Source organism: Mustelus asterias, chromosome 14, assembly GCF_964213995.1.
Source record: "Mustelus asterias chromosome 14, sMusAst1.hap1.1, whole genome shotgun sequence".
In the NCBI taxonomy this organism is placed as follows: Eukaryota; Metazoa; Chordata; class Chondrichthyes; order Carcharhiniformes; family Triakidae; genus Mustelus; species Mustelus asterias.
The window spans coordinates 104,435,824-104,463,231 of NC_135814.1; the positions used below are offsets into that span (position 1 = coordinate 104,435,824).

The window sequence follows — 27,408 nt, forward strand, 5'->3', positions numbered from 1 at the left end:
TTGATCTTTTCTCCCCCACCACCTCCCCTCCCCCTTTAATTTTTGATGTTGTCCTGAAGCTTGAATTTCTCAATGAGCAAGTGAAAGGATAACACATAGAACAGTGAGCATGTGTAACTTGGTGGGAAATGGGAAGTGGTAATGAATGAAATTGGGAAGAGGTGGCAGTTGGGCAGTGTCAAGTGGGTTAGGTGACTGCATTGTTCTTTTATTTATCCTTTAATGGGACATGGGCTTCGCTGGCAAGGCCAGCCTTTGTTGCCCATATAGGAAGGATATATTGGCCTTGGAGGGAGTGCAACATAGGGTTATAAGAATGATACCTGAACTTCAGGGGTGAAGTTATCAGGAGAAATTATATAAGTTAGGCCTGTTTTCTCTAGAATTTAGAAGGTTAAGCAGTGATCTGATCAAAGTCTTCGAGATATTAACAGGAGAAGACAGAGTAGGAAAAGATAAACTATTTTGATTGGAGAATCTAGAACTTGGAGGCATAGTGTAATAAGGCTGTGGAGGCAGAAGTCCCTCCACCAAAATCACTTTATTTACAACTCTAACAGCATTTCACAGAGTGCCAGCAGTTAGCAGTCTAGTGCCGGGATGCCAGAGGAACAGACACTCCTGGAAGACTTTGGCGGATAGGGTTAAAGAGAATCCTAAGGCGTTCTATAGGTATGTCAAGAACAGAAGGTTGGTTAGGGCAAGTTTAGGGCCAGTTATAGATGGCAGAGGGAAGTTATGTGTGGAACCGGAGGAGATTGGTGAAGCATTGAACCAATATTTCTCTTCGGTGTTCACGCAAGGGGACATGAATATAGCTGAGGAGGACACTGGGTTGCAAGGGAGTAGAATAGACAGTATTACAGTTGATAAGGAGGATGTGCAGGATATTCTGGAGGGTCTGAAAATAGATAAATCCCCTGGTCCGGATGGGATTTATCCAAGGATTCTCTGGGAGGCAAGAGAAGTGATTGCAGAGCCTCTGGCTCTGATCTTCAGGTCGTCGTTGGCCTCTGGTATAGTACCAGAAGATTGGAGGTTAGCGAATGTTGTCCCATTGTTTAAGAAGGGGAACAGAGACTTCCCCGGGAATTATAGACCGGTGAGTCTCACTTCTGTTGTCGGCAAGATGTTGGAAAAAATTATAAGGGATAGGATTTATAGTTATTTGGAGAGTAATGAATTGATAGGTGATAGTCAGCATGGTTTTGTGGCAGGTAGGTCGTGCCTTACTAACCTTATTGAGTTTTTTGAGAAAGTGACCAAGGAGGTGGATGGGGGCAGGGCAGTGGACGTGGTATATATGGATTTTAGTAAGGCGTTTGATAAGGTTCACCATGGTAGGCTTCTGCAGAAAATGCAGATGTATGGGATTGGGGGTGATCTAGGAAATTGGATCAGGAATTGGCTAGCGGATAGGAAACAGAGGGTGGTGGTTGATAGTAAATATTCATCATGGAGTGCGGTTACAAGTGGTGTACCTCAGGGATCTGTTTTGGGGCCACTGCTGTTTGTAATATTTATTAATGATCTGGATGAGGGTATAGTTGGGTGGATTAGCAAATTTGCTGATGACACCAAAGTCGGTGGTGTGGTAGACAGTGAGGAAGGGTGTCGTAGTTTGCAGGAAGACTTAGACAGGTTGCAAAGTTGGGCCGAGAGGTGGCGGATGGAGTTTAATGCGGAGAAGTGTGAGGTAATTCACTTTGGTAGGAATAACAGATGTGTTGAGTATAGGGCTAACGGGAGGACTTTGAATAGTGTGGAGGAGCAGAGGGATCTAGGTATATGTGTGCATAGATCCCTGAAAGTTGGGAATCAAGTAGATAAGGTTGTTAAGAAGGCATATGGTGTCTTGGCGTTTATTGGTAGGGGGATTGAATTTAGGAGTCGTAGCGTTATGTTGCAACTGTACACAACTCTGGTGCGGCCGCACTTGGAGTACTGTGTGCAGTTCTGGTCCCCACATTACAGGAAGGATGTGGAGGCTTTGGAGAGGGTGCAGAGGAGGTTTACCAGGATGTTGCCTGGTATGGAGGGGAGATCCTATGAGGAGAGGCTGAGGGATTTGGGATTGTTTTCGCTGGAAAGGCGGCGGCTAAGAGGGGATCTTATTGAAACATATAAGATGATTAGAGGTTTAGATAGGGTGGATAGTGATAGCCTTTTTCCTCTGATGGAGAAATCCAGCACGAGGGGGCATGGCTTTAAATTGAGGGGGGGTAGTTATAGAACCGATGTCAGGGGTAGGTTCTTTACCCAGAGGGTGGTGAGGGATTGGAATGCCCTGCCAGCATCAGTAGTAAATGCGCCTAGTTTGGGGGCGTTTAAGAGATCCGTAGATAGGTTCATGGACGAAAAGAAATTGGTTTAGGTTGGAGGGTCACAGTTTTTTTTTTAACTGGTCGGTGCAACATCGTGGGCCGAAGGGCCTGTTCTGCGCTGTAATGTTCTATGTTCTATGTTCTATGGTTCAGTCCAAGGCAAAGACTCCCTAATTGGCCCATCAATTGGATCCTTAATCAGGGACTTCTTTTGAGGTCCAACCAAATAAACAAAATCAAATTAACTCAGGGGCAACTTAAAAGGGGCAACTCCTAAAAGGAGGGGAACCGCCCGAAACAAAAGACAAAGTGGAAAGGAAACTTAAAACATGTCATTAAAGGAGTCGATAATACACTGCCATCCCTGCGGTGCCCAGGGGACATGGAAGGCATTAACGGCACTCTCGGACACCACATGCTCCCTCTCCAGGGACACCCGGCCTCGAATGTAGATCCTTAATCAGGGACATCTTTTAGTGCCCTGTTTCGAATCGGGGACCTTTCCTGTGTAAGGCGAACGTGATAACCACTACACTACAGAAACAAATGACAAACTTAATCAGGGAGTTCATATTCCGATAGGCCAACCTCAATGGCCTGATTGAAGTCATTACATATCGTCTAAAAATTAGGGCTAGATCATTCAGGGGAGATGTTAGGAAGCAATTCTACCCACAACGGGTGGTAGAGGTTTAGAACTCTTTTCCACTTGAGGCTGGATTAGTTGCTGTCACTAGATAAATTTTAATTAAGCAAAGGCATGAAGGGATATGGGCCAAGGGCTGAGCCACAGATCAGCCATGATCTCATTGAATAGCTGAACGGGCTTGAGGGGCTGAGTGACCTCCTCCTGTTTAAAGTTTATTATTTAGTGTCACAAGTAGGCTTACATTAACACCGCAATGAAGTTACTGTGAAAATGCCCTTGAAGAAGCTACTTGAACCAGCTACTAAGATTCAAAGACAGAATGCAGTCTTTAAGAGAACAGGGGATCAGTAAGGAGTTCAATGATTATTAGGCAAGCTAACACAGTTTACACATATGTGAATGCAGTAAGTGAATCAAAACAAGTAGTTATGATTTTTTAAAACATATTTGCTGATATTTTAAATGTATTGTTCACTTTAGTCAAACAAAGTGACCGAAAGTCATGGTGGTAAATGTCATTAGTTTAATTGGCTAGTCAGCAGTAGTCATATCGGGAATTCCTATGAGGGAACATATTTTGCAATATTAATGAATAGATGCATTCACTGCTCAGACACAGGGATAGATATGCCCCTGGATGCAGGAACACATGTCTATTCAACTTGGCAGTGAGCCAGTGGGAACATTCACTTTGACCTTACGGTAGCGTCTGCCGTTACCAGGGAACAAGGAGATAGTTAGAGCCAAGAAGGGTGGCCACGTCCGGACTTGATGGACGAATAAAATATCACCAAGCTATTAAGTATCATATGGTTGGCTGAGGTACTTGGCAGAGGTTTGTATTTATGTATGATTACTAAATCATAGAATCCCTACAGTGCAGAAGGAGGCCATTTAGCCCATCGAGTCTGCACCGACAACAATCCCATACAGGCCCTATCCCTGTAGCCCCACACATTTACCCTGCTAATGCATGCATCCCGGGACACTAAGGGGCAATTTAACATGGCCAATCAACCCAACCTGCACATCTTTGGACTGTGGGAGGAAACCGGAGCACCTGGAGGAAACCCACGCAGACACGGGGAGAATGTGCAAACTCCACCCAGACAGTGACCCAAGCTGGGAATTGAACCCAGGTCCCTGGAGCTGTGAGGCACTAGTGCTAACAACTGTGCCACCGTGCCGCCATGAAATTGATTTTAAGCTAATGAGAAGTGGAATTATTGATTAGGAAAAACTATAATTGATCTGTATTTGACTATGTATGTCAAATCTTTCAGAGTGGTTCTGTAGCTCTATTCCCAGAGCTGTTTAGCCCTTTGAAAGTCTCCGGTCGGCTGTATGTTTGTTCTATGTAAAATAAATTTGTTATGTCTTTGCACAGGGATATTTACCTTTGTGAGTTTTGAATTGTCTAAGTTAAGACACAATTGGACAAGTTGGGCTGAAGGGCCTGTTTCCACGCTGTAAACCTCTATGACTCCAAATTTCCCTACCACACCCCTAATTGCCACACTCCAGTGCCTGTTCGGGTACACTGAGGGAGAATTTAGCACAGCCAATGCACCTAACCAGCACGTCTTTGGGACTGTGGGAGGAAACCGGAGCACCCGGAGGAAACCCACGCAGACATGCAGGCCTGCTTCTGAGGGCGAACTCTGCATCAGACAGTGACCCAAGCCAGGAATCAAACCTGCATCCCTGGCGCTGTGAGGCAACAGTGCTAAACACTGTGCTACCCGTATGTGCTTATGTTCCAATTGCCTTTCAACTGAGTGGGTTACTTAGGCCCATTTCAGATTGTTGTCTGTCTGGAGTCACCAGGTAAGGATCAGTGAACCAGATGGGATTTTTTAAAAAAAGGAGCTTTCGGTTCCGGGTGTAATTTAAGTTCCACCAAAAGCGAGGGTGAGATTCAAACCCACAATCTTCCACGGCATTGGCTACTAGTAAGAGTTTTAACAACACCAGGTTAAAGTCCAACAGGTTTATTTGGTAGCAAATGCCATTAGCTTTCGGAGCACTGCTCCTTCGTCAGATGGAGTGGAAATCTGCTCTCAAACAGGGCACAGAGACACAAAATCAAGTTACAGAATCTCCGAAAGCTAATGGTATTTGCTACCAAATAAACCTGTTGGACTTTAACCTGGTGTTGTTAAAACTCTTACTGTGTTTACCCCAGTCCAACGCCAGCATCTCCACATCATTGGCTACAAGCCCAGTGACATGGCCACTTGGCCACCATCTCCATGCAGTGTTGTGTTGGTTGCTAGGTGGCACGTCACACCGTTGCCAGGCGGGAACGTCACGCCGTTGCCAGGTTGACGCCGTTGCCAGGGTAAGCGCGTCACGTCGCGGCCGGCTCGCGCGGTGACGCAGGGCGGCGGTTGGTGGAGCGGGCACCCGAGTTTTGGGGCCGAGAAGCGGATTGTCCCCCTTCAGCCAGCCCCTCATGAGGTAGAGAGAGAGCAGCAGGCAGGCAGGCAGGCGCCATGAGCGGCCCGTTCGTCAAGCGGACCCAGGATACGTTGGGGAAAGTGATCAAGAAGCCGCCGCTGACCGAGAAGCTGCTGAGCAAGCCGCCTTTCCGCTACCTGCACGACATCTTCACTGAGGTGAGGGAGCGGGCGGGGAGGGAGCGGGCGGGGAGGGGGCGGCCCCGGGCAGGGTCCGGGCGGGGAGGGGGCGGCCCCGGGCAGGGTCTGTGGCTCTGAGCTGTTGTGTTTTGGTTGCAAGGGCGTTTGTTTCTCTTTCTTTCTCTAAGGAGGGTTGAGGGGTCAATCACATGGGGGTGTGTTTTTAGGGTGAGGGGCAGAAGATTCAGAGAGGATTTGAGAAAATCAGAGTTTAAAATTTATTTATCAGTGTCACAAGTAAACTTACATTAACACTGCAATGAAGTTACTGTGAAAATCCCCTAGTCGCCACACTCCGGTGCTTGTTCGGGTACACTGAGGGAGAATTTAGCACGGCCAATGAACCTAACCAACACGTCTTTCGGACTGTGGGAGGAAACCGGAGCACCCGGAGGAAACCCACGCAGACACGAGGAGAACATGCAGACTTTGCACAAACAGTGACCCAAGCCGGGAATCGGACCCGGGTCCCTGGCATTGTGCGGTAGCAATGCTAACCACTGTGCCACTATGCTGCCCATAAGGGTGGTGGGCATCTGGAATGCACTGCCTGGGAAGGTACTGGAGGCTGGAAACCTTACAATCTTTAAAAAGTATTTGGATGAGCACTTAAAATATTCAAGGATATAGGACAAGTGCATGAAAATGGGATCAGTGCCACTTTAGTGGTAGTTATTTGATTTATTATTGTCACATGTACTGGGATACAGTGAAAAGTACTGTTTCTTGCGACTATATAGACAAAGCATACCGTACACAGAGAGGGAAAGGATTGTGTGCAGAATATAGTGTTACAGTCACAGCTAGGTTGCAGAGAAAGATCAGCTTAATATGAGGTAGGTCCATTCAAAAGTCTGATGGCAGCAGGGTAGAAGTTTATAAATAAATAAACTTCAAGAAGCTGTTCTTGAGTCATTATTGTCAGTGCAGACTCGATGGGCCAAATGGCCGTTTCTGTGCTGTATGACTCTATGGCAGAGTGTTTCCTTTCAAAGACCTGGTTGAAAATGTCAGATTCCACACATTAGGCTGCACTCAGATTCTCACCTCTGCGTACTTGGAGTCATCCCAAACTCTGCTGTCCTGAGTGCGGTTGTCTTTAGAAGGAAAAGTTAAGTTTGTATCCATGAGAGTTTAGAAGAGGCGACTTGATCAAAACATTTAAGATCCTGAATGGTATTGATGGTGGCAGGGAAGAGGATGTTTCTTCTTGTGTGAGAATCTAGAACTAGGGGTCACTGTTTAAAAATAAGGGGTCGCTCACTTAAGACGGAGATGAGGAGATATTTTTTCTCTGAGAGGATGATGAGTCATTGGGATTCTCTTAAGACACAGTGGAAGCAGAATCTTTGAATATTTTTAAGGCAGAGCTAGATAGATTCTTGACTAACAAGGGGGTGAACGGTTATCGGGGGTCAGTGGGAATGTGGCGTTGAGGTTACAATCAGATCAGTCGTGATCTTATTGAATGACAGAACAAGCTCGAAGAGTCGAGTGGCCTACTCCTAATTTGTATGTTCATAAGTCATCCACCTGGAACCATTTTTAAATGGTTTTTAAATTTTTAAAAGGCCCATTTTAAAAATTCTTATCCTTGTTTTCAGATCCCTCCATGGCCTTGCCCCTCCCTACCTCTGTAACCTTCAGCCACACAACTTCCAAGATCTCTGTGCTGCTCAAATTCTGGCCTCTTCAGCATACCAGATTTTAATCGCCCGACCATTGGTGGCCGTGCCTTCAGCTGCCCAGGCTCTAAGCTCTGGAATTCCCTCCCCACGTCTCTACTTCTCTGTCTTCCTTTAAGACATTCCTTAAAATCTATCTCTGTGACCATGTTTTTGGTCATCCACCCTAATATTTCCTTACGCCAAGTTTTCCTTTAAAATAGTCCTACGAAGCACCTTAAGATGTTTTGTTTTAAATGTGCCTGATAAGTTGTTGGATCTTAACTTCCATCAAATATGAATGTGATGCCTGGAGGTTGAACTTTACCCATGTGGTGCTCTGCCCTCCAAGTACTATTTTTTCTTAATAACTATATTATGTGGCTAGTCACTCTGTTTGTCATTCCGCACAGAGCTTCATCCCTCTGCTTGTGATCTTAAGGGGGCTTGACAGTGTAAATGCCAAGAGGATGTTTCCGCTCATGGGGGAATCTAGAACTAGGGAGCGTAATTTAAAAATAAAGGGTCTCCAATTTAAGATGGGGATGAGGAACAAAGGACAAAGAAAATTACAGCACAGGAACAGGCCTTTCGGCTCTCCAAGCCTGCACCGTCCATGCTGCCCGACTGAACTAAACGCCCTTCCGGGGACCATATCCCTCTATTCCCATCCTATTCATGTATTTGTCCAGATGCCCATTAAAACTCACTAGCATATCAGCTTCCACTACCTCTCTCGGCAGCGAGTTCCAGGCACCCACCACCCTCTATGTAAAAAAAAACTTGCCTCGTACATCTCCTTTAAACCTTGCCCCTCGCACCTTATGGCTCCTTGTAATTGACTCTTCCACCCTGGGAAAAAGCTTCTGACTATCCACTCTGTCCATGCCCCTCATAATCTTGTAGACTTCTATCAGGTCGCCCCTCAATCTCCGTCGTTCCAGTGAGAACAAACCACGTTTCTCCAACCTCTCCTCATAGCTAATGCCCTCCATACCAGGCAACATCCTGGTAAATCTTTTCTGTACCCTCTCCAAAGCTTCCACATCTTTCTGGTAGTGTGGCGACCAGAATTGAATGCTATATTCCAAGTGTGGCCTAACTAAGGTTCTATAACGCTGCAACATGAATTGCCAATTTTTAAACTCAATGCCCTGACCGATGAAGGCAAGCATGCCATATGCCTTCTTGACTACCTTCTCCACCTGCGTTGCCACTTTCAGTGACCTGTTTCCCTGTACATCCAAATCCCTCTGCCTATCAATACTCTTAAGGGTTCTGCCATTTACTGTATATTTCCTCTCTGTATTAGACCTTCCAAAATGCATTACCTCACATTTGTGCGGATTAAACTCTATCTGCCATCTCTCCGCCCAAGCCTTCAACCGATCTATATCCTGCTCCATCAGGGATGTTTTTTTCCCTGCTTTAAACGTGTAATGGTTGATATGAACCAGGTACTAATCATAGCAAATATTAGCACTTATGCCACTGTGTAATGATGGACATATCCAGGTTTTTTGTTCAGGTCAAAACATTGGAATCTCTTGTGTTTACTACTTTCCTGGAATGAGAGCAACATTTTCATTTCATGGCACTCTGGTTTCTTTCTGTAGACTGTAACTTGTGTCTGTCAATTTCAGCTTTTAAAAAAAACATACAGTGCAACAATTGGGCTTTTCCAGATATTTCTATTTTCTTAAAACTGTCATAGGCAAACATGTAGCTCCTATGAATTGAAATTAGATCTTGTTCCTTAGTAGGCGTAACATACTCAGTGATCGTTCTATGCTGATAATTTAAAATTCAAATCCTCCTTTTTTAAAATTTCTTTCATGGTCTTGTCCCTCCCTCAGGCGATTTGTCTCTCTTAATTTACAATCTTCTTTAAAACCCACTTCTTACACTAATAATTAGTTCAGCTGTACTAATATCTCATCCTCTGGCTTGTTGTCTGTTTATGTCTGATTACACCATTCATGTTTCTCTATGTTAAAGATGCTCTATAAATATAAAATGGTGTTTTAAGTATCTATTTTACATCCATACATTTAAACAGCTACCACACAAACTCTGCTTCTTGTTTTCGGGATACTGTGTGCCTTGTAGAATTTAATGCTTTGAAGTCATGTTAGAGAGGGCTATGAATAACATGTGACTAACAATACCCCATGGAACAAGCCTTAAAGATTGAGAATTTGATTAAAAGTGGTGTTCATTGGGACTGAGAAAATCTATTCGATGCAATGCTATCTTTGTGGCTTAATTCATTTTTAGATATGTATGTTTAAAAGAAAAACACATGTTGGAAAATGTCTTCTGTATTGTGAATAAAAGTAGGTTGGGCTCATATCGTGATCATTCTTTATCACCTGGTCTGGTCAGCTTACTCCAAAATAACATTTGCTCAAGGCAGTTATAAGAACAGACCATTCATCAGGGCAGGATTAGACCATTCATAGGGGCAGGAGTAGATCTTCCAGCCCTTCGAGCCTGCTCTGCCATTCAATATGGGCGGCATGGTAGCACAGTGGTTAGCACTGCTGCCTCACAACGCCAGGGACCCAAGTTTGATTCCTGGCTTGGGTCACTGTCTGTGTGGAGTTTGCATGTTCTCCCTGTGTCTGCATGGGTTTCCTTTGGGTGTTCCGGTTTCCTCCCACATTCTGAAAGATGTGCTGGTTAGATGCATTGGCCGTGCTAAATTGTCCCTCAGGGTACCCGAACAGGCGCCGGAGTGTGGCCACTAGGGGAATTTCACAGTAACTTCATTGCAGTGTTAATGTAAGCCTTACTTGTGACTAATAAATAACTTTCTTTAATAAGATATGGCTGATCTGGTTATAATCTCAACTCCACTTTCCTGTGAATTGTTTATATGATTTTATATTAATTAATCCTCTTTAGGGTTCAGTAGAGGAGTCAGATACAACTTGAAATGTCAATTCTGTTTCTCTCTCCACTGATGCTGCCCAACCTGCTGAGTATTTCCAGCATTTTCTGTTTTTATTTCAGATCCCCAGCATCGACAGGATTTTGCTCTTATTTTAGTTATCAGGGATGATTGGTAGCCAAATTAGCAAATTGTAAAATAGACAAATATTTATTTTTGTAAGCAATGGAACGGCAAGACGAGCTGTGCCTCTGCATTGAAGTCATGTTTGCTTGATAATGTTTTGGTACTTTCGGGGTAAAATCAAACTGAAGGACATTTCTTTTTTCCTAAACTCCAGAAGGTGGAGCTCCTCATCTGAAGTTTCCATTTTTGAGGCATTGACTTCAGTAAGCTCATGATGATCTGCCCTAGCTATGGACAGGATGACGTGAACTCAGAAAGAAAGCATAACATTGTTACTGCTTACTATAGAACAGAACATCAAAGTCACATCAGCGTAGTTGCCTAGTTATTGCCAGGTTGTAAATATTTGTTTATGTATTTGAAGTGGAGCAATTCATGTGAGAAGTTGAAAGAACAATTGGAGTTATAAATTGTGAGTTGTGTTGTGCGGATGTTGTATTTGTTTCCGCTGTCACTATGGTACATGGAAATGAACAGAACTAAGGGGCTGTCTCAAAAGTCTCTTGTCACAAAGGCTTTTAATTTCAGGGTTTACCATTCTTTTTTGCTCTTTTTTTTACCCTTTCTGTTCATCAAAGTAAAAGCAGTTTAAATTATTACCAAAAATTGCAAGACAATCACCTGGGGCATAGTGGAAAACCATGGTGGCACAGTGGTTGGCACTGCTGCCTCACAACTCCAGGGACCCGGGTTTGATTCCCGGCTTGTGCCACTGTCTGAGAAGTTGGCATGTTCTCCCCGTGTCTGCGTGGGTTTCCTCTGGGTGCTCCAGTTTCCTCTCAGTCTGAAAGACGTGCTGGTTAGATGCATTGACCCGAACAGGCGCCAGAGTGTGGCGACTAGGGGAATTTCACATTAACTTCATTACCGTGTTATTGTAAGCCTTACTTGTGACCATAAATAAACTTTAACTTTAAAGGTCTTCGATGATGCAAAAAGTTGTTCTATGTGCTCCCAGGTTGTGATTCAAAGTTGTCCATGCATTTTATTTAGTACCCTACTTTAAGGAAATAGCTTCCATGTAATTTTGAAAATATAAAAATGCCAAGTTTTACAAAACCATTTTACAAAACGAATGGGGATCATGATCAACTAAAATACGAATCAAGCGCTGTCAATCAAACGAAATCGTGTGCAAATTCTGTGCTGACAGAAAGGTGGTGTGGGTGAATTTTGGTGGTTCTTTGTGACCTGAAATGTTATCTGTTTCTCTCCACATCTGTGGTCTGACCTGCTGAGTATTTGCAGCATTTTCAATTTATATTTTGCATTTGCCGCATCTGTAGAATTTTGTTTCATAGATATAACCTCAGCTTCATTCAGTGATTTTTAAACAACAACCTTTAAAATACATCCACGACTAACAGTATTGCACATGCACAACTGTTTTAAATAGCAAGTTGTTAATACTAAAGTCAAATAACTGTGTGGATGCCGGAAATCTGAAACGCAAACAAAAAATGCTGGAAATGCTCAGCAGCGGAGAAACACAGAGTTAAAGTTTCAGGTCGAGATGACCTTTCATCAGAACCTTGAATCAAGCCATTAATACTACCTGTTTCCTTCAGAAAGACCAAATGATCAGGTTTGAACTTTAAGGGGTACAGTTAAAGCAAATGGACTTCTGGCTCCTGTGAAAATTCATGACTTTATGAATTTGCACATTTGAGCTGCTCATACCCGTATTGTTTTATTATCCATCCAAGGTGATGCCATGAGGAGCTGTTTTTGCAGTCTCCTGATCTCCTCTGTCTTACAGGCTTGTTGTCGTCTTCTGAAACGAGTAGGTTTTATCCGTAAATGTCTTGTTCTTTATGGTTTGTTGCAAAACAGAAACAAAGCCTGCTATTTGTAAGCACAGCTTGTACATTTGAGCTGGCCATACACAGGACAGGCCCGATGGGAGGATGGTCAATGAGTAACGGTCACTGTTTTAACATTTCCTTCTTTTGAACTTGAGTAAACCACTCTAGGTCAATTTTCACTTTACTCATTAATTTTCTTTTGAACAGTTGGCTTTATTACAGTTACATAAACATATATAACATATGCATAGGTGGTTGCTTTGGCATTATCCTATTTACTGATAGTCACATGAGAGTTCGTTCATCCTCCACACAAGCTATTTCTTTCTCATTGGATCTCTACAGTGCAGAAGGAGGCCATTCAGCCCATCAAATCTGCACCGACGACAATACCACCCAGGCCCTATGCTCTTAAACCCATGTATTTACCCTGCTGATCCCCCTGACACTAAGGGGCAGTTTAACATGTCCAATTAACTTTACCTGTACATCTTTGTGTGGCTCTCCTCCCACAGTCCAGACACGGGGAGAATGTGCAAGCTCTGCACAGTCACCCGAGGCCGGAATTTTACCCGGGTCCCTGGTGCTGTGAGGCAGCAGTGCTAACCACTGTGTCATCGTGCCATCTTTAATTTTGTAAGGACTATTAAATATTAATGACTGGAATATTCAGAGTTTGAATCAGTGCAAAACCAAAGATGTGACTCATAGTATATCAAGAATAATAGATATGTTAATATGCATCCAGAGAAGGCAACTAACAAAACCAAAACAATGTACATGTATAGAAAAGGCATTGATTAAAACGATTAACATCCTTCCAGCATCAAAGACAAGACCACAGACGGTTAAAATGCCTATAGCTCCCCTAAACATTCACACACAGGTATTGTTGGAGAACCCTATCTGCCACATCTGCTTTTATTACTCATCATGTTTTATCACTATCTGGGAAGCTTGTTAGAAGGTTATGGTTCTAGATCCTGGTCCTGCTCCTTGGCTTGCTAACAGCCTCTGCTACTTGTCTAGGGTTTACCCCTTCCCTGGCCTATCTTGTGGGCAAATGAGGTGAGTTGTACATCTTTCTTTGCTTAAACTCTCCTCTAGCTCCTGCATTTTTTACATTAATGCTTGCTGTGTCTCCATCACGATGTCAATTCCTTGTTGTTTGAGAGCACTGGTTAACTCTACCTTTTGTTCCAATTTTATTTAAACTCCACTTTTTGCTTTGCTTTGCATGCTCCCAATTTCTGTATTTCTTGAAAATGATCTACCTCCGTGGTGAAAGTCATGCTTTCTTTTGTTTTTTTGATCTAATGGAGTGTTTGGAAGTTTTGATGCAATTGCTATCTTTTTGGGTATTTTCCTCTAATTGAATTTTCTGGGTTCTGGCAGTGATTGCTCTCTGCCGTCCTAACCAGACCATAATCATAATTTTCTATTTTTTCTTTTTTAAGTGTTTGTCTTTGGTTAGTGTTTTAACTAACTCCCCTCGCTGTTTTCTGTTTGTTCAGTCATGGGCTGGACAACTGACTGATTTTTCCACAACTATGTGCTACTCTTTTGCTTTGGGGTTGGCTCTAAATCAATCATAATCAAACATCTCCCTCTGATTTCTGTTTTTTTAAGCGTTAGCTATCATTTATAACTTGGTCACAACCAAATATTTCTTGAAATGCTAAAGTCAGAACCAGTAAGCCACTTAATATTTGTTGTTTTTAAAAATTCAGGCCCACCAGGGATGCCGATTTTAGTGGCTTTCCCGTGGTTACAGTTCCAACAAAGGCTTGTTAGTTCTGCAGTAATAACCTCCACATGATGCAACCTTGAGTGCTTTTCAACAACAAGCTTTAATTATATATTGACTAATAACAGTATTGTTTTTATATAACTAGCTTAGGGAGGGAATTCTGGAGTTTAGGAGACTAGGCAGCTGAAGGCATAGCTGTCAGTGATGGAGTGATTAAGATTGGGGTTGCACAATTGGAGGGAAATGAACAGCTCAAAGGCTTGTCGGGCTAGGGGAAGCTGCAGAGTTGGAAGAAGGACAAGATCATGGTTTAGCTTCAGACAGTTGCCAAGGAGAGGAATGAAGTTGGTGGTTGGGAACAGAGTTTGTGGCAGGGGACAGGGGACATCATTTTCGACCCTTCAAATATTTTGTTGCAGGAATTTTCTGATCATCCAGTGTTGTATGGCGGAGAAGCATTGTGTCAACTTGGAGGCAGTGAAGGGGTGTCAAGACAGATGGTAGTAAGGTAGAGCCGGGTATGGCTAGCGTACATATGGAAGCTGTCATTATGTTCTCAGCTGCTGCTGCCGAGGAACAGCATGATGATGAGAAATAGGAGGGGGGGGGGGGGGGGGGGGGGGAGGGGAGGGGGGGGGGGTGGAGGCCAAGGGTGGATCCTTGGATGACCCCAGATGTAATGGTGTGAGAGCAGGAAGAAAATCCATTTCGTGATTCTCTGACAATGACTGGGTAGATCAGAATAGAACTGTAACAGGTAGTCCAGGTTTCAGCTAATGAAATAATCTGTCTGTTCTGATATTGTGATATTTTAATTATATGCTTCTAATGCAATAACAACTTTCATTTATATATAGCCTTTAATATAGGAAAACGCTCTAAGGTGCTTAACTGAAGCATAATTACACAAAATTGAGACCAGCCAAAAGCAACTGATGCCATGAGGGGTCTCTACAAATTTGGTAAAAGTGTTGGTTTTAGTAAAGGCTGAATGAGACAGAGAGTTTGTTGATGGAATTGCCAAGCTTGGCACCTAAAGGCATGGTAACTGTATGGCAATAATTATCACTTATAGCACCATTAAAATTTCACTTACTCCTGAATACACCAGCCATAATTTTTTATGGCTGAACTTTAGTGGGAACTACCGGGCACATACCCAAGTATGTTGTTGCACATCTTTCAATGCTTAGGCTATCAGTTACAGTGCATTCATTGGAGGAGTGGGATATTTCTGACAGGAACTTCTGCATTTCCATGTTAAAATGAACATGTGCAGACACCAGAAGTTGCTGTCTGATTTACCCCATATTTGTTATTATTAAAATAAAATCAGGGCCAAGGGGAGGGAAAGAAATTAGTGAGGAAGGAAATGTAGATAGTTTGAATGTAATATAAAAGCCATCAGTTTTATGCTTTGATTTCATCTGTACTGAATACGTGGAGTGTTTTGAAAGCCAGTTTTACATCTAGTTGTTTTAAAGATGTATTGTATGAGGTAGTTGACCAGGCTGATCCACCTCTGTGATGGATGCGATCAGTAGCATTTGAAGTCATTTTGTTCCACCAAGCTGCACACTGGAGCAGGAGAAGAATCTCACAATTGCCATGATTAGAGGTTGAGAAGGGATAATAAACTTGGGGTGTCATTTGTGACTTTGGTTAGGTCTGTTTTTTGAGAGGGATTTGAACATTTGGGATAGAGGAGCACAATAGGGAGGTGACACATACAAGGATCTTGAGAGACTTTTCATGTTTGGTGAGAAAGACAGTGTTGAGAGTGCATTTGTTGAAGTGGGAGTGATGCCAACAGTTTTGAAGAAAAAAGGGACCGGTGTCAAAGGGGGATGAACCATTGCCAGTAATAGTTGAATAAACATGTGTTCAAGTTTCTGTTCTTTTCTATTTATAGGTTATAAGGACCACTGGATTTCTGAAAGGACTATATACAGAGTTTGAGATGAAATCTGATAATGTCAAGGTATGTGAAAAGTAATTGCATAAATTGTGTAGTTTACGTAATAGGCTGTTTAGATGAATTAATTCAAAAAATTATTACCTCTAATGCAGTGTAATTGATGTGCAGGTTGATTCACCAATGTCACATTCCTGTGGGATTCCTCTCACTGGTTAGGGTTCTACACAGAAGACAGTTGGAAAAATTAGAGCACACAGAATTGGAGATAGCCAATGAACTTGATTTGGAAATTGGTTAGCATACACTCGGTTTTGTAGGATGTGAGGAGGAGTGTTCCCCAATCATGCGTACTTGGAACCTCAACTTTTCATCAATGACTTGGATGATGCAATAGAGAGTATATCCAAGTTTGCAGATGATACTAAATTGGGAGAGGATATAAGTATTTCAGATCAGAGCAGAAAGTTGCAAAGGCACATAGACAGGTTAAGTGAAAAGTAAGACAAGTGTGAGGTCATCTGCTTTGGAACTAAGAATCAGAATATTTTCTAAATGGTGATGATCTTGGAACTGTAAAGGAATTTGGAATCCATGCACAGGGAGAATTTAAAACTAGTCAACATAAACCAATCAAAAAGTTAATGGAATGTTGGCATTTGTCTCAAGTCCAGCTTTAGTTCTACAGACCCATTGATCAGACCTCATCTGGGAGTACCGTGTTTCACGTTGAGAAGGATATATTGGCCTTGCGAGGGGTATAGTGCTAATTCATAAGAATGTTACCAGGGTTTAGAGAACTAAATTATGAGGAGAGACAGCATTAACTTGGTTTGTATTTTCTTGAGTTGAAAGATAGTTGGTGGCTGGCCTACACAAGCTCTTTCAAACGATAAAAGGATTCAATAAAGAAGTTCAGTACAGAGGAACTACTTATTCTGCTGGGGGCATATTCTTGAAATTAGAGCTGGCCATTTGGGAGTGAAAACACCTTTTTTACACCGAGGTTAGTTGTAATTTGGAACTCTGCCGAGAATACAGCATTGGGTCAATTGAAATATTTAAGATTTAGATTGTTGTATTTTTGTTGAAATTCAGAGAATGTGAATCTAAATGCATGTTTGCTCGCACAAAAGCAAATTTTTTTTTTGGTAAAGAGCAGTTTAGTTGGTCCGGATATTCTGAACATAATAGCAACAGGTCCATGGTGAAGCATAATCAAGGACCCCACACACCCCGGACATTCTCTCTTTCACCTTCTTCCATCAGGAAAAAGATACAAAAATCTGAGGACACGTACCAACTGACTCAAAAACAGCTTCTTCCCTGTTGCCATCAGACTTTTTAATGGACCTACCTTATATTAAGTTGCTCTTTCTCTACATCCTAGCTATGACTGTAACACTACATTCTGCATGCTCCTTTCCTTCTCTATGAGTGGTATGTTTTGTCTGTATAGTGCACAAGAAACAATATTTTTCACTGTATATCAATACATGTGACAATAATAATTCAAATCATTTCTATTTCGTACAAGTTGAGTTGTGAATGGCCCACTCACCTGCAGCATCTAAATCTTTTTGCATCAGATTGCATTCATCTAATTATCTTGCAAACCTATTGGCCTAATCTATTTATCAGGGTAGAAGTACAGTTTACTGGCTCATGTTTCCTTTTCTAATTAGGAAGGCTTCTGCAAAAAGGGCAGGGGGGGTGGTCTTGTCAGTAGTGGCAGGAAGGGGCCATTAGGTGGCTCTTAATTGGCCGTTTAAAGGCCACCATTGGCATAAGGGCATATTGGCATAGGCGCCACCTGCCCCTGCCTTTGGTAAAATGCAGCAAGGAAGTGATTGGCATGGCATCCCCTTATACCCGACCTGATTTTAATGCTCTCCTCCGCCTCTTTATGTGCTCCCTGGGCTCTGTAAAATCCTAGCCCTATTGTTCCCTCTACTGAGTAGTCACAGTGGAATGAGGTCCAGACTCGGAACAAAATCTCCTCTCTTTTGTGAGAATACCCAGAGTTATCTCTATCACAGTTTCTTCCATTTTTATGAGATTCTGCTGTAGGAACTAGACCGGTTGTTCAGTGTTAACACCAGTCAACTTAATGAATTGGAAAATTTCTGGACGCCTTTTGTAGTATAGTTAGGATTGTTTTCAGCTGATCATTTTTAGGGCCTTTACTGACCAAGCAAATCTGGTCCTTGGATCATCTCTTGGGGACTTTCATCACCCATTTCAGTTCCGATGTAGACAGGATTCCTTATCACCCACGAAAGTCTTAATGCGATCTTCAACTATCTGGAGAGGCCTTCAGTGCTTCCAAAAGCAACGACTACCTGTTGGGTAGCCAAAGCACAGAACTCCCTTTGAATTTAGCTAAACTCTATTATCCCTCTCCAATACTGTTTCATCGTTGATGCTTTCCTCCAATATTTGCATCGTGTTGTGTATTTTCAGCTTTTAATATGGTTAGGAATAAAAATAGATTTAAAGGCCAATCATTTAAAGTCTTCACGGAATAATGGATAAAGTTGTGGAATTTAATCCTCAAAACAACTCAAAAGAATTCCCTCGTGCCACCTTACTCCCCCCTGACCCGCACGTTTTGATTTTTAGAACAGTTTTGGTTTTGCACATCCAACTCAAAAACTATCAGATTAATCTCTGTTATTGTTTTTTGTCAGTTCCTCTGCCTGTGGGAACTGAACAAGCTTGAATCTTCTCCAGGAGTCTTTTCTGCTTTGTCATAGCAGTGGCTAGTACCATATCCCAGCCCATGACTTCAGTGCTTCTGGTCTTGCACTTTGTTATTGTTGCTCCTCTGATCTTTCCTTCTTTGTTCCTTCAGAGCTCTAGATGTAACAGCCTGCCTATTTTTTTAATTCTTCTACGTTATTGCTCTTGAAGTAAAGACTTATTGCATTATTTTCCTTCTTTTCTTTTCACATTAACTTGTGTAATTTTGATTTCCTTTCCTTTTTTTTCCTGTTTAAATCTGGATTTTAGACTTTGGCCATTGTGTAAGTTTTCAATTAAAAAATATATGTATTCAGGAATTTGAAAGCAAGCATAGCTTGGTGATAGTAATATCATTTCCTCAATCAGAAGGTAGTGGGTGGCACGGTAGCACACTGGTTAGCACTGCTGCCTCACAGCCCCAGGGACCCAGGTTCGATTCCTGGCTTGGATCACTGTGTGGAGTCTGCAAGTACTCCCCGTGTCTGCGTGGGTTTCCTATGGGTGCTCTGGTTTCCTCCCACACTCCAAAGATGTGCAGGTTAAGTCGATTGGCCATGTTAAATTGCCCCTTAGTGTCAAGCTAGGGTAAATGCATGGGGTTATGGGGATAGGGCCTGGGTGGGATTGTGGTTGGTGCAGACTCGATGGGCCGAAAGCTCTCCTTCTGCACTGTAGGATTCTATGATTCTAAGGTAGTGCATTTAGGTCTCATTTCAGGATTTGGGAATGCAATTTAGGGTGATATTTCAGTGCAGGACTGAAAGAGTGCTGTTTGGTTGGAGGAACCACTTTTGCACAGGATATTGAATTGAGGCCTCCACCTGCTTGTTCAAAAGGACAGAAAACAAAATCCAATGTCTCTTGTGCTCTGGCTGACATTTATCCCTCAACTAACACCATCAAAAAAAGACTGGTTATTTATCTTAGTTGTTATGTGAAAATTATCACTTTTGTTAGCATGAGATTCACTGCACAGGCTATAAAAAGTTCTATGTAAATGGAAATGTGTTCTTTTCATTTGCTAGGTATAGATATTATGAATTGAAAGTTTTGATTTTCACTTTCCTTATTAATTCATCTCCCTTTGTTTCCTTCTCAGGATAAAGATGCTAAAATTGCATTCCTGCAGAAGGCTATTGATGTCGTGATGATGGTCTCTGGTGATCCTTTGTCTGTGAAACCTGCACGCGTAGTGGCTGGCCATGAACCAGACAAAACCAATGAGCTTTTGCAAATAATTGCAAAATGTTGCCTTAACAAGGTAAATTCCTTCTGGGGGAGACAACCCTGGAGATGTGAAAGAACCAAAATGGGCACCCATTTTTAGGTACTCCACAAGGGGCACTGTCATGTAGCCATCCTGCACCACAATGGTACTGTATCACTCCAGCTATTCTTGTTCTCTCCAATGCTGTCAATTAATGTTTAATTGAGGCATTATTTGAAGGTGCATTGCAACAGCAGGATGTGTATGAAAGGTCCAACTATGTACTACACTCTGAGATACAATTACGTACATTCATTCTTTTAGACACTTACACACTCCATAGAATCATAGAAACCCTACAGTGCAGAAGGAGGCCATTCGGCCCATCGAGTCTGCACCGACCACAATCCCACCCAGGCCCTACCCCCACATATTTACCCGCTAATCCCTCTAACCTACGCATTTTAGGATTCTAAGGGGCAATTTTTAACCTGGCCAATCAACCTAACCCGCACATCTTTGGACTGTGGGAGGAAACCGGAGCACCCGGAGGAAACCCGCGCAGACACGAGGAGAATGTGCAAACTCCACACAGACAGTGACCCGAGCCGGGAATCGAACCTGGGACTCTGGAGCTGTGAAGCAGCAGTGCTAACCACTGCGCTACCGTGCCGCCCTTGTTTGATGTAATGTTTCGTGCCACTCTTGTTTGATGTAATTTTTCATGATTCTTTTCATTCTGTAATACAACACCCAAAGCAAAGGTGGTCAACACTAAGCAGTGTGTAATCAAGAAAACAGTTGAGTAATAGAAAGACGCTGGAGTTCCATAGTCTTGATTTTGCTGTCAAAATAATGAGGGAAATGATGCTCTCTGTTATAATAAAGAACAAGAACAAAAAAAAGTCCAGCACAGGAACAGGCCCTTTGGCCCTCCAAGCCCGTGCTGATCATGATGCCCTACCTAAACTTTTTTAAAAAACCTTCTACCCTTACTCGGTCCATACCCCTCTATTCCCTCCCTATTCATGTACCCATTCAGATGCCTCTTAAATGTTGCCAATGTGCCTTCTTCCTCCATCTCCTCTGGCAGCGCATTCCAGGCACCCACCACTCCCTGCGTGAAAAACTTCCCTCGCACATCTCCCTTAAACTTTCCCCCACTTACCTTGAACCTGTGCCTTATAATTGACACTTCCATCCTGGGAAAAAGCCTCCACCCTGTCAATACCTCTCATAATTATTTATACACAAATGGTACAGCAACTTCATGCAAGGGATATGGTTAAATTCAAATGTCTGGAAGTTGCTGTCCAAGTTGTGCCATTCCACCGTTTTAAGAAAATGACGCCTTGCTGACTGCCACCCCAAAAAATATCGTAAGCTCCTTTTCCAAATAACAAAGTTGTACCACAGTTTCAAGTGCTGGTGAGAAATGAAGAAAAATAAATGAACAGAATCATTTTGGGAACAAGGGTATGTGTTGGGGTGAGGGGTAGCTCCAGAAGTATTGCAATTGGTAGTGAAACTACACTGACCTTTTTTATTTTAAAATGGGACCATAAAACCAGAAACGTTTACATCCTTTGAAACCATCTCTTGAAGGATTTAAATAATGCAAATCTCCAGTTAGCAACTTTCTCCCAAGATGGAATTCAAAAATGCTTCAAAAAGAATGAAATAGCTAGGGATGCAGCTGCAGATGGTGTGTACTGAGAAAACGACATTGGCTGTGTGAATTCAGCCTGTTTTGGGAGTAGGGAAGGAAAGAGGAGAAATAAGTTATTTGGGGTGTGTGTACTGAAGAAAAAAAGCAATGAAGACTAGTGGGGGGTGGGGGAGAGAGATCCTTATCCAATTGTAGTCACCTCTCTTCTGTATGCTTGGGTTTAATAATCAACATATTTCATTACTTGCCAAACAATTGTGTTTTCTATTAGAGGCAATGTCTGGTCAAGGTAGAGTCATATAGGTTTACAGCATGGAAACAGGCTCTTCGGCCCAACCTGTCCATGCCGCCCTTTTTTTTAAACCCCTAAGCTAGTCCCAATTGCCCCCGTTTGGCCCATATCCCTCTATACCCATGTAACTGTCTAAATGCTTTCTAAAAGACAAAATTGTACCCGCCTCTAAAGTGAAAGTTTATTTATTAGTCACAAGTAAGGCTTACGTTAACACTGCAATAAAGTTACTGTGAAATTCCCCTAGTCGCCACAGTCCAGCGCCTGTTCAGGTCAATGCACCTAACCAGCACGTCTTTCAGACTGTGGGAGGAAACCGGAGCACCTGGAGGAAACCCACGCAGACACAGGGAGAACGTGCAAACTCCACACAGACAGTGACCCAAGCCGGGATTCGAACTCTACCACTACCACCTCTGGCAGTTTGTTCCAGACACTCACCACCCTCTCTGTGAAAAAATTGCCCCTCTGGACCCTTTTATATCTCTCCCCTCTCACCTTAAACCTATGCCCTCTAGTTTTAGATTCCCCTACCTTTGGGAAAAGAACTTTTTAATTCGAGGAGGAGAATATTTCCTTTGAACTTTTACCATTGAACTTGGATATTTCACAAATAGTTTCACACTTTGGAGCTTGTGCAGTGATACTCCTTTCATCAAGTCATCAACCTAAAACATAACTGTTTCTCTCTCCACAGGTTACTGGTTTTACAAAGAGTTACTAGTATCGCATTTCATGTGACTGCTCCAAGTTTTTTGAATTTTTGGTGAAATTGCAGGATACCAGTTATATTGGACACAAGCCACTGTGACCTGGCCTGTGGCATTTCACTCACAGGGACGGGGGGGCGGGGTAGACGTGTCAAACTAATTGAACCCAAAACCCTTCAAATAAAACATGAACGTGGTAGAATCATGAGTTTTGTTTCTGTCCAACCCTTGTAATTTTTGAGAGTATTGCTCATGTTGGATCAGTGACTATTTCAGCCTTGCACAGAGTTAAGGGCTACAGTAATCCATTTTGTTTCCTGCTCTCCAGCTTTCCAGTGACGATTCGGTGAGGAGGGTCCTTGCTGGTGAAAAGACAGATCTTAAGGCAAAAGCAATATCCGGCTCCAAATCACAGGGCAAAGAAAACAGAGAGAAAAAAGATGATGAGCGCAAGAGGCAGAAAGACACAGAACAGGAGGTAACCCTCAGACTTTAATATATCACTCGGGCGATGCTCAAGGGACTGAACTTCAACACATTTTTGAAGTGCTCAGGATAAACCGATATGCCCAAATAATCATAGAATCCTACCGTGCAGAAGGAGGCCATTCGACCCATCGAGTCTGCACCGACCACAATCCCACTCAGGCCCTATCCCCATAACCCCATACATTTACCCTAGCTAGTCCCCCGACACTGAGAGGCAATTTATCATGGCCAATCCACCTAACCCGCACATCTTTGGAGGAAACCGGAGCATCCGAAGGAACCCGCGCAGACACGGGGAGAATGTGCAAACTCCACACAGACAGTGACCCAAGCCGGGAATCGATGTGAGGCAGCAGTGCTAACCACTAAAGGAAGCCACCCTGAAACTTCATTATGTACACAGTATTTTTTTTAAAGCCAAATGTCAAAATAAGTTAAAGGTGTTGTGTAACCAGCATAATTGATATTAGTATAATGGCACATAGTAACTCATTAAGAGGATTTTCCACTACAGAAAAAAACATTCAAAAACGACTTCACTTTTCCTAATTGTCACTTCTTGTGCCCACCTAAGTAACTAGACGTGGTAAAGAAACTTGTTGGACATGGGCTGCTTCAAGATGCCCTACAGACAGCATTGTTTATTGTTTACTTTGATGTTGTTAGGAGTTATTAATTTAACTTGATGTTCCATTTATGAAACATTGTTATTATTTGCATTTCCAATCTATTTGAATCAAAAGTGAAATTAATTTAGATATTTTGATTTCAAAGCAGTGAAATAGTCCACATTGTTCTTGTATTCTGGGTGCTTGTGCATGTTTGTGTCTAATGTGCAATTATTCTGTATCACTCAAAACGTTACTATTTTTCTTTCGTTTTTACATCTTGATGCTTAAATTTACTTTTATTTCCGATGTTTGCTTTCACTCATCTTCTATCTCATAGTTGTCCTCTGCAAATAGTGTATTTTGTTTATTTAATGTAACACTGTAGATTTCCAGTCTACCTTTTTATTATGCTTGTCATTTTGCTAACCTTGCTGATTCCCATCTGCTACATCAACATGAGTTTAAAGCTGCTTAATGGATTAAGGATTTTGTTATGACATTTTTGAAGATATTGGCCATCATTTCCAAAGATCAGTTTAAGTTTATGTTTAAGTTTATTCGTGCCACAAATAGGCTTACAGTAACACTGCAGTAAAGTTACTGTGAAAATTCCCTAGTCACTATTCTCTGGCGCCTGTTCGGGTACACTGAGGGAGAATTTTGCATGGCCAATGCACCTAACCAGCACGTCTTTGTGTGAGGAAATTGGAGCACCCGGAGGAATCCCACGCAGATACGGGGAGAATGCACAGACTCCGTACAGTCACCTGAGGTCAGAATTGAACCCAAGGTCCCTGGCACTGTGAGGCAGCAGTGCTAACCACCCTGCCACTGTGCTGCCCGGTGACTGATAAGTAACTGATAAGGAGTGTTTCCTGTGCCCACTTTTCCATCGGGAGTCATGTAAAATTCGGGATTCCCTTCATTTGAGATTGCATGTAAACTAGAATTCATAAATCCATAAAAATTACAGCAGAGGCCATTTGAGACACCGTGCTAATTCTGACCTTAGCTTGTCTACTGAAGCAAACTATTGTCACCCCATTTCTATGCCCATTCCCTGTATTTGTTGTGTTTTTCAAATACCTATTGAGTTTCCTTTCCAATTTAAGTGTCTGTCTCAAAGCTATAATCTTCTTGAGGTAAATAACTTTCTCTTTCATTCTTTTGATCTTCCGTCTGAGTCCCTTGTTGTCAATTCTCCAATCAGTGGAAGAATCCTTCACTCTGTCCTCAAAATATTTAATCATTTTTAAAATGCTTATTCCATTCCTGACTTGATTGCCTGTGTTTCAGTGAATAATATTTTCATTTTTCAAACCTACCTTCATAATTATAACATTTTGTTCCTGGTTTTATTTCAATGAGTCCCTGCTGCATGCTTTTCATGTCTTTATCCTCTCTATTATCAGGTTTCAATGATTAAACAAATCTTACACAGAATTTTAAAATCAATTCCTGGTATAGCAAACACAGCTCTAATTAGTCTTTTTGTACCCTTTACCGCTTACATTTCTACCATCAAATATTAATTATTTTCCATCTCCATATCTCTTTCTATTTCTTTCCTTTGTTTTCCCATATTGCTTGTGCTTGCCACAATGTTAATTGATCATTCATTGAATCCCTACAGTACAGAAGGAGGCCCTTCAGCCCATTTAGCCTGCACCGACAACAATACCACCCGGGCCCTATCCCTGTAACCCCGCATATTTACCCTGCTAGTCCTCTGACGCTAAGTGTCAATTTAGCATGGCCAATCAACCTAACATGCACATCTTTGGAGTGTGGGAGGAAACTGGAGCACCTGGAGGAAACCCACGCAGACATGGGGAGAATGTGCAAACTCCACGGAGACCTGAGACCAGAATTGAACTTGGGTCCCTGGTGCTGTGAGGCAGCAGTGCTAACCATTGTGCCACCGTGCCATACTTTTACCTCTCATTTGGTATAATTCCTTCATATCAGCCATCGGCGAAATTTTCCCTAAATTGAAAAAGGCCAATAGTGGGCAGGAAAAGCATCATTGAAGTTGCTGGCACCAACGATGGCATTCTCAACCGTATCATTCAGGACTTAGAAATAAAAACAAGAAGGGGCAGCTCCCATGACACCACATTGGCTGGCCAGGCTCTAATTACTTGCATATTGTCAAGGGAAGACAGGCTGGAGGTGGAAACACAGCTTAATGTGGGTGATAAACTTACCTTTCTGACCTTCTGGTTCAGCTTTATTTCCCCATAACACTGCTGTGTTCTCTAACTTTAAGGGTCAGTATTTAAATCATCGATATTTGATGTTGCTCAACCAACTTATTTAAGGTGTCTTGCTGTATGAGATTTGTTCTGGAACCTTTCATCCTAAGCAGTAGATTGCTGCATTCTGGTTAAAAGTTAAAGGATTTCATTGAATCAACATGTAAAGTTGCTTCAGATATTTGCAAATTGCGTAGAAAAGAGTCTGTTTGCTCGTGCACTTGCCAAACAGCATCCATCTTTTAATCTCTCTGGGTGTCTATGTTTTATATTTCAACCAGTTTTGTGTTTCTGAACCAGACTTTTCCAATTTTTCTTCTCAGGAAAGGAATGAGAATGGAATTAAGCACAGGAGCGGAGACCGGAAAGAAAAGGAACAGCCGAAGGAGCAAGGAAAACCGATGGACAAAGAAAGGGACCGACACAAAGATGGTGATAGACGCGAAAGAGGAAAGGAACATGAGAGGGAGCGAGCAAGAGCAAAGGAAAGAGATCAGGAAAACCACAAGAATCGAGGCGATGGAGAAAAAGTGGAAAAGGACAAGATTAGAGGGGATGGAGAAAAGGACAAAGAGCGAAGCAAGGAAAGGGATAGAAACAAAGAGAAAGTGAGAGAAAGAAGACAAAGAGACAAGGAGCGTGACCAAGGCAGAGATCAGGAAGCGGAAAGGGAAAAAACCAAAGAACAGGACAAAATGGATAAAAGGGTAATTATAAATTGCACGACTTTGCTTTAGTTAATGGAATATGGTAGCATGTTTACTGTACAAAATATGGCAATTAAGTTTGGCAAATGCTTTGCAGATGTTAAAAGTATGTGTGCAGCAAAAGTGCAAAACAAACCCGCGTGATATTTTACACTCTGCAAAGCAATTAAATTCCAGTTATGCCAATTCATCAGGGATGGGCAATAAATGCTGCTCTTGCCAGCAATACCCACAGGCTATGAATGAATATTACAAAATAAATTCTGCTGAAGCCCATTTCTGACAAATGTTGGTTTTGTATCTTGCAATTCATACTCTTATTCCCAGAATTAAATGCCACATCCAGCATATTTTTCCTTAAATGATCTCGCTATATTGCAATGAAAACGGTGATGTATTGGTAATGTCACTGGACCAGTAATCCAGAGGCCCCGACTAATGTTCCAGGGCCATGGATTCAAATCCCATCATGGCAACTGGTGGAATTTAAATTCAATTAATAAATCTGGAATTGAAAGCTTGTTATAGTTTCACGATTATTATCAACATCGGTTGTTGTAAAAACCCATCTGGTTCACTAATGTCCTTTAGGGAAGGAAATCTGCCGTGCTTACCTGGTCTGGCCTACATGGGATTCCAGAGCCACAGCAATGTGGTTAATTCTTAATTGCCCCCTGAAATAGCCGAACAAGACACCCAGTTCAAGGCAATTAGGGAATAGGTAACAAATGCTGGCCTTGTCAGTGATGCTCACTCTCATGAAAGAATTAAAAACATCTAAGCTTGCAAATGAGATTAACAGCCAATTATCAAGTGACTGTTAACATTGGTTCGATCTCACCTGCACAATATGTTCAGAAGAGCTATACAAAATAACTTGGTAAACTGGAATTCTTCA

General features: G+C 42.3%; 1 protein-coding gene across 2 annotated transcripts in view; it reads left to right on the forward strand.

Annotated features, from left to right (window-relative positions):
* The first annotated feature begins 5,330 nt into the window (after positions 1-5,330).
* Positions 5,331-27,408, forward strand: part of traf3ip1 (TNF receptor-associated factor 3 interacting protein 1) — a 94,523-nt gene continuing 72,445 nt past the window's right edge. For both annotated transcript variants that reach the window (XM_078229088.1, XM_078229087.1), the window contains exons 1-5: positions 5,331-5,591; positions 15,823-15,891; positions 19,670-19,831; positions 22,777-22,926; positions 26,127-26,510. In XM_078229088.1, the coding sequence (XP_078085214.1) occupies positions 5,469-5,591; positions 15,823-15,891; positions 19,670-19,831; positions 22,777-22,926; positions 26,127-26,510 (888 nt within the window). In that variant the 5' untranslated portion in view covers positions 5,331-5,468. The remainder of the gene's footprint in view (positions 5,592-15,822; positions 15,892-19,669; positions 19,832-22,776; positions 22,927-26,126; positions 26,511-27,408) is intronic.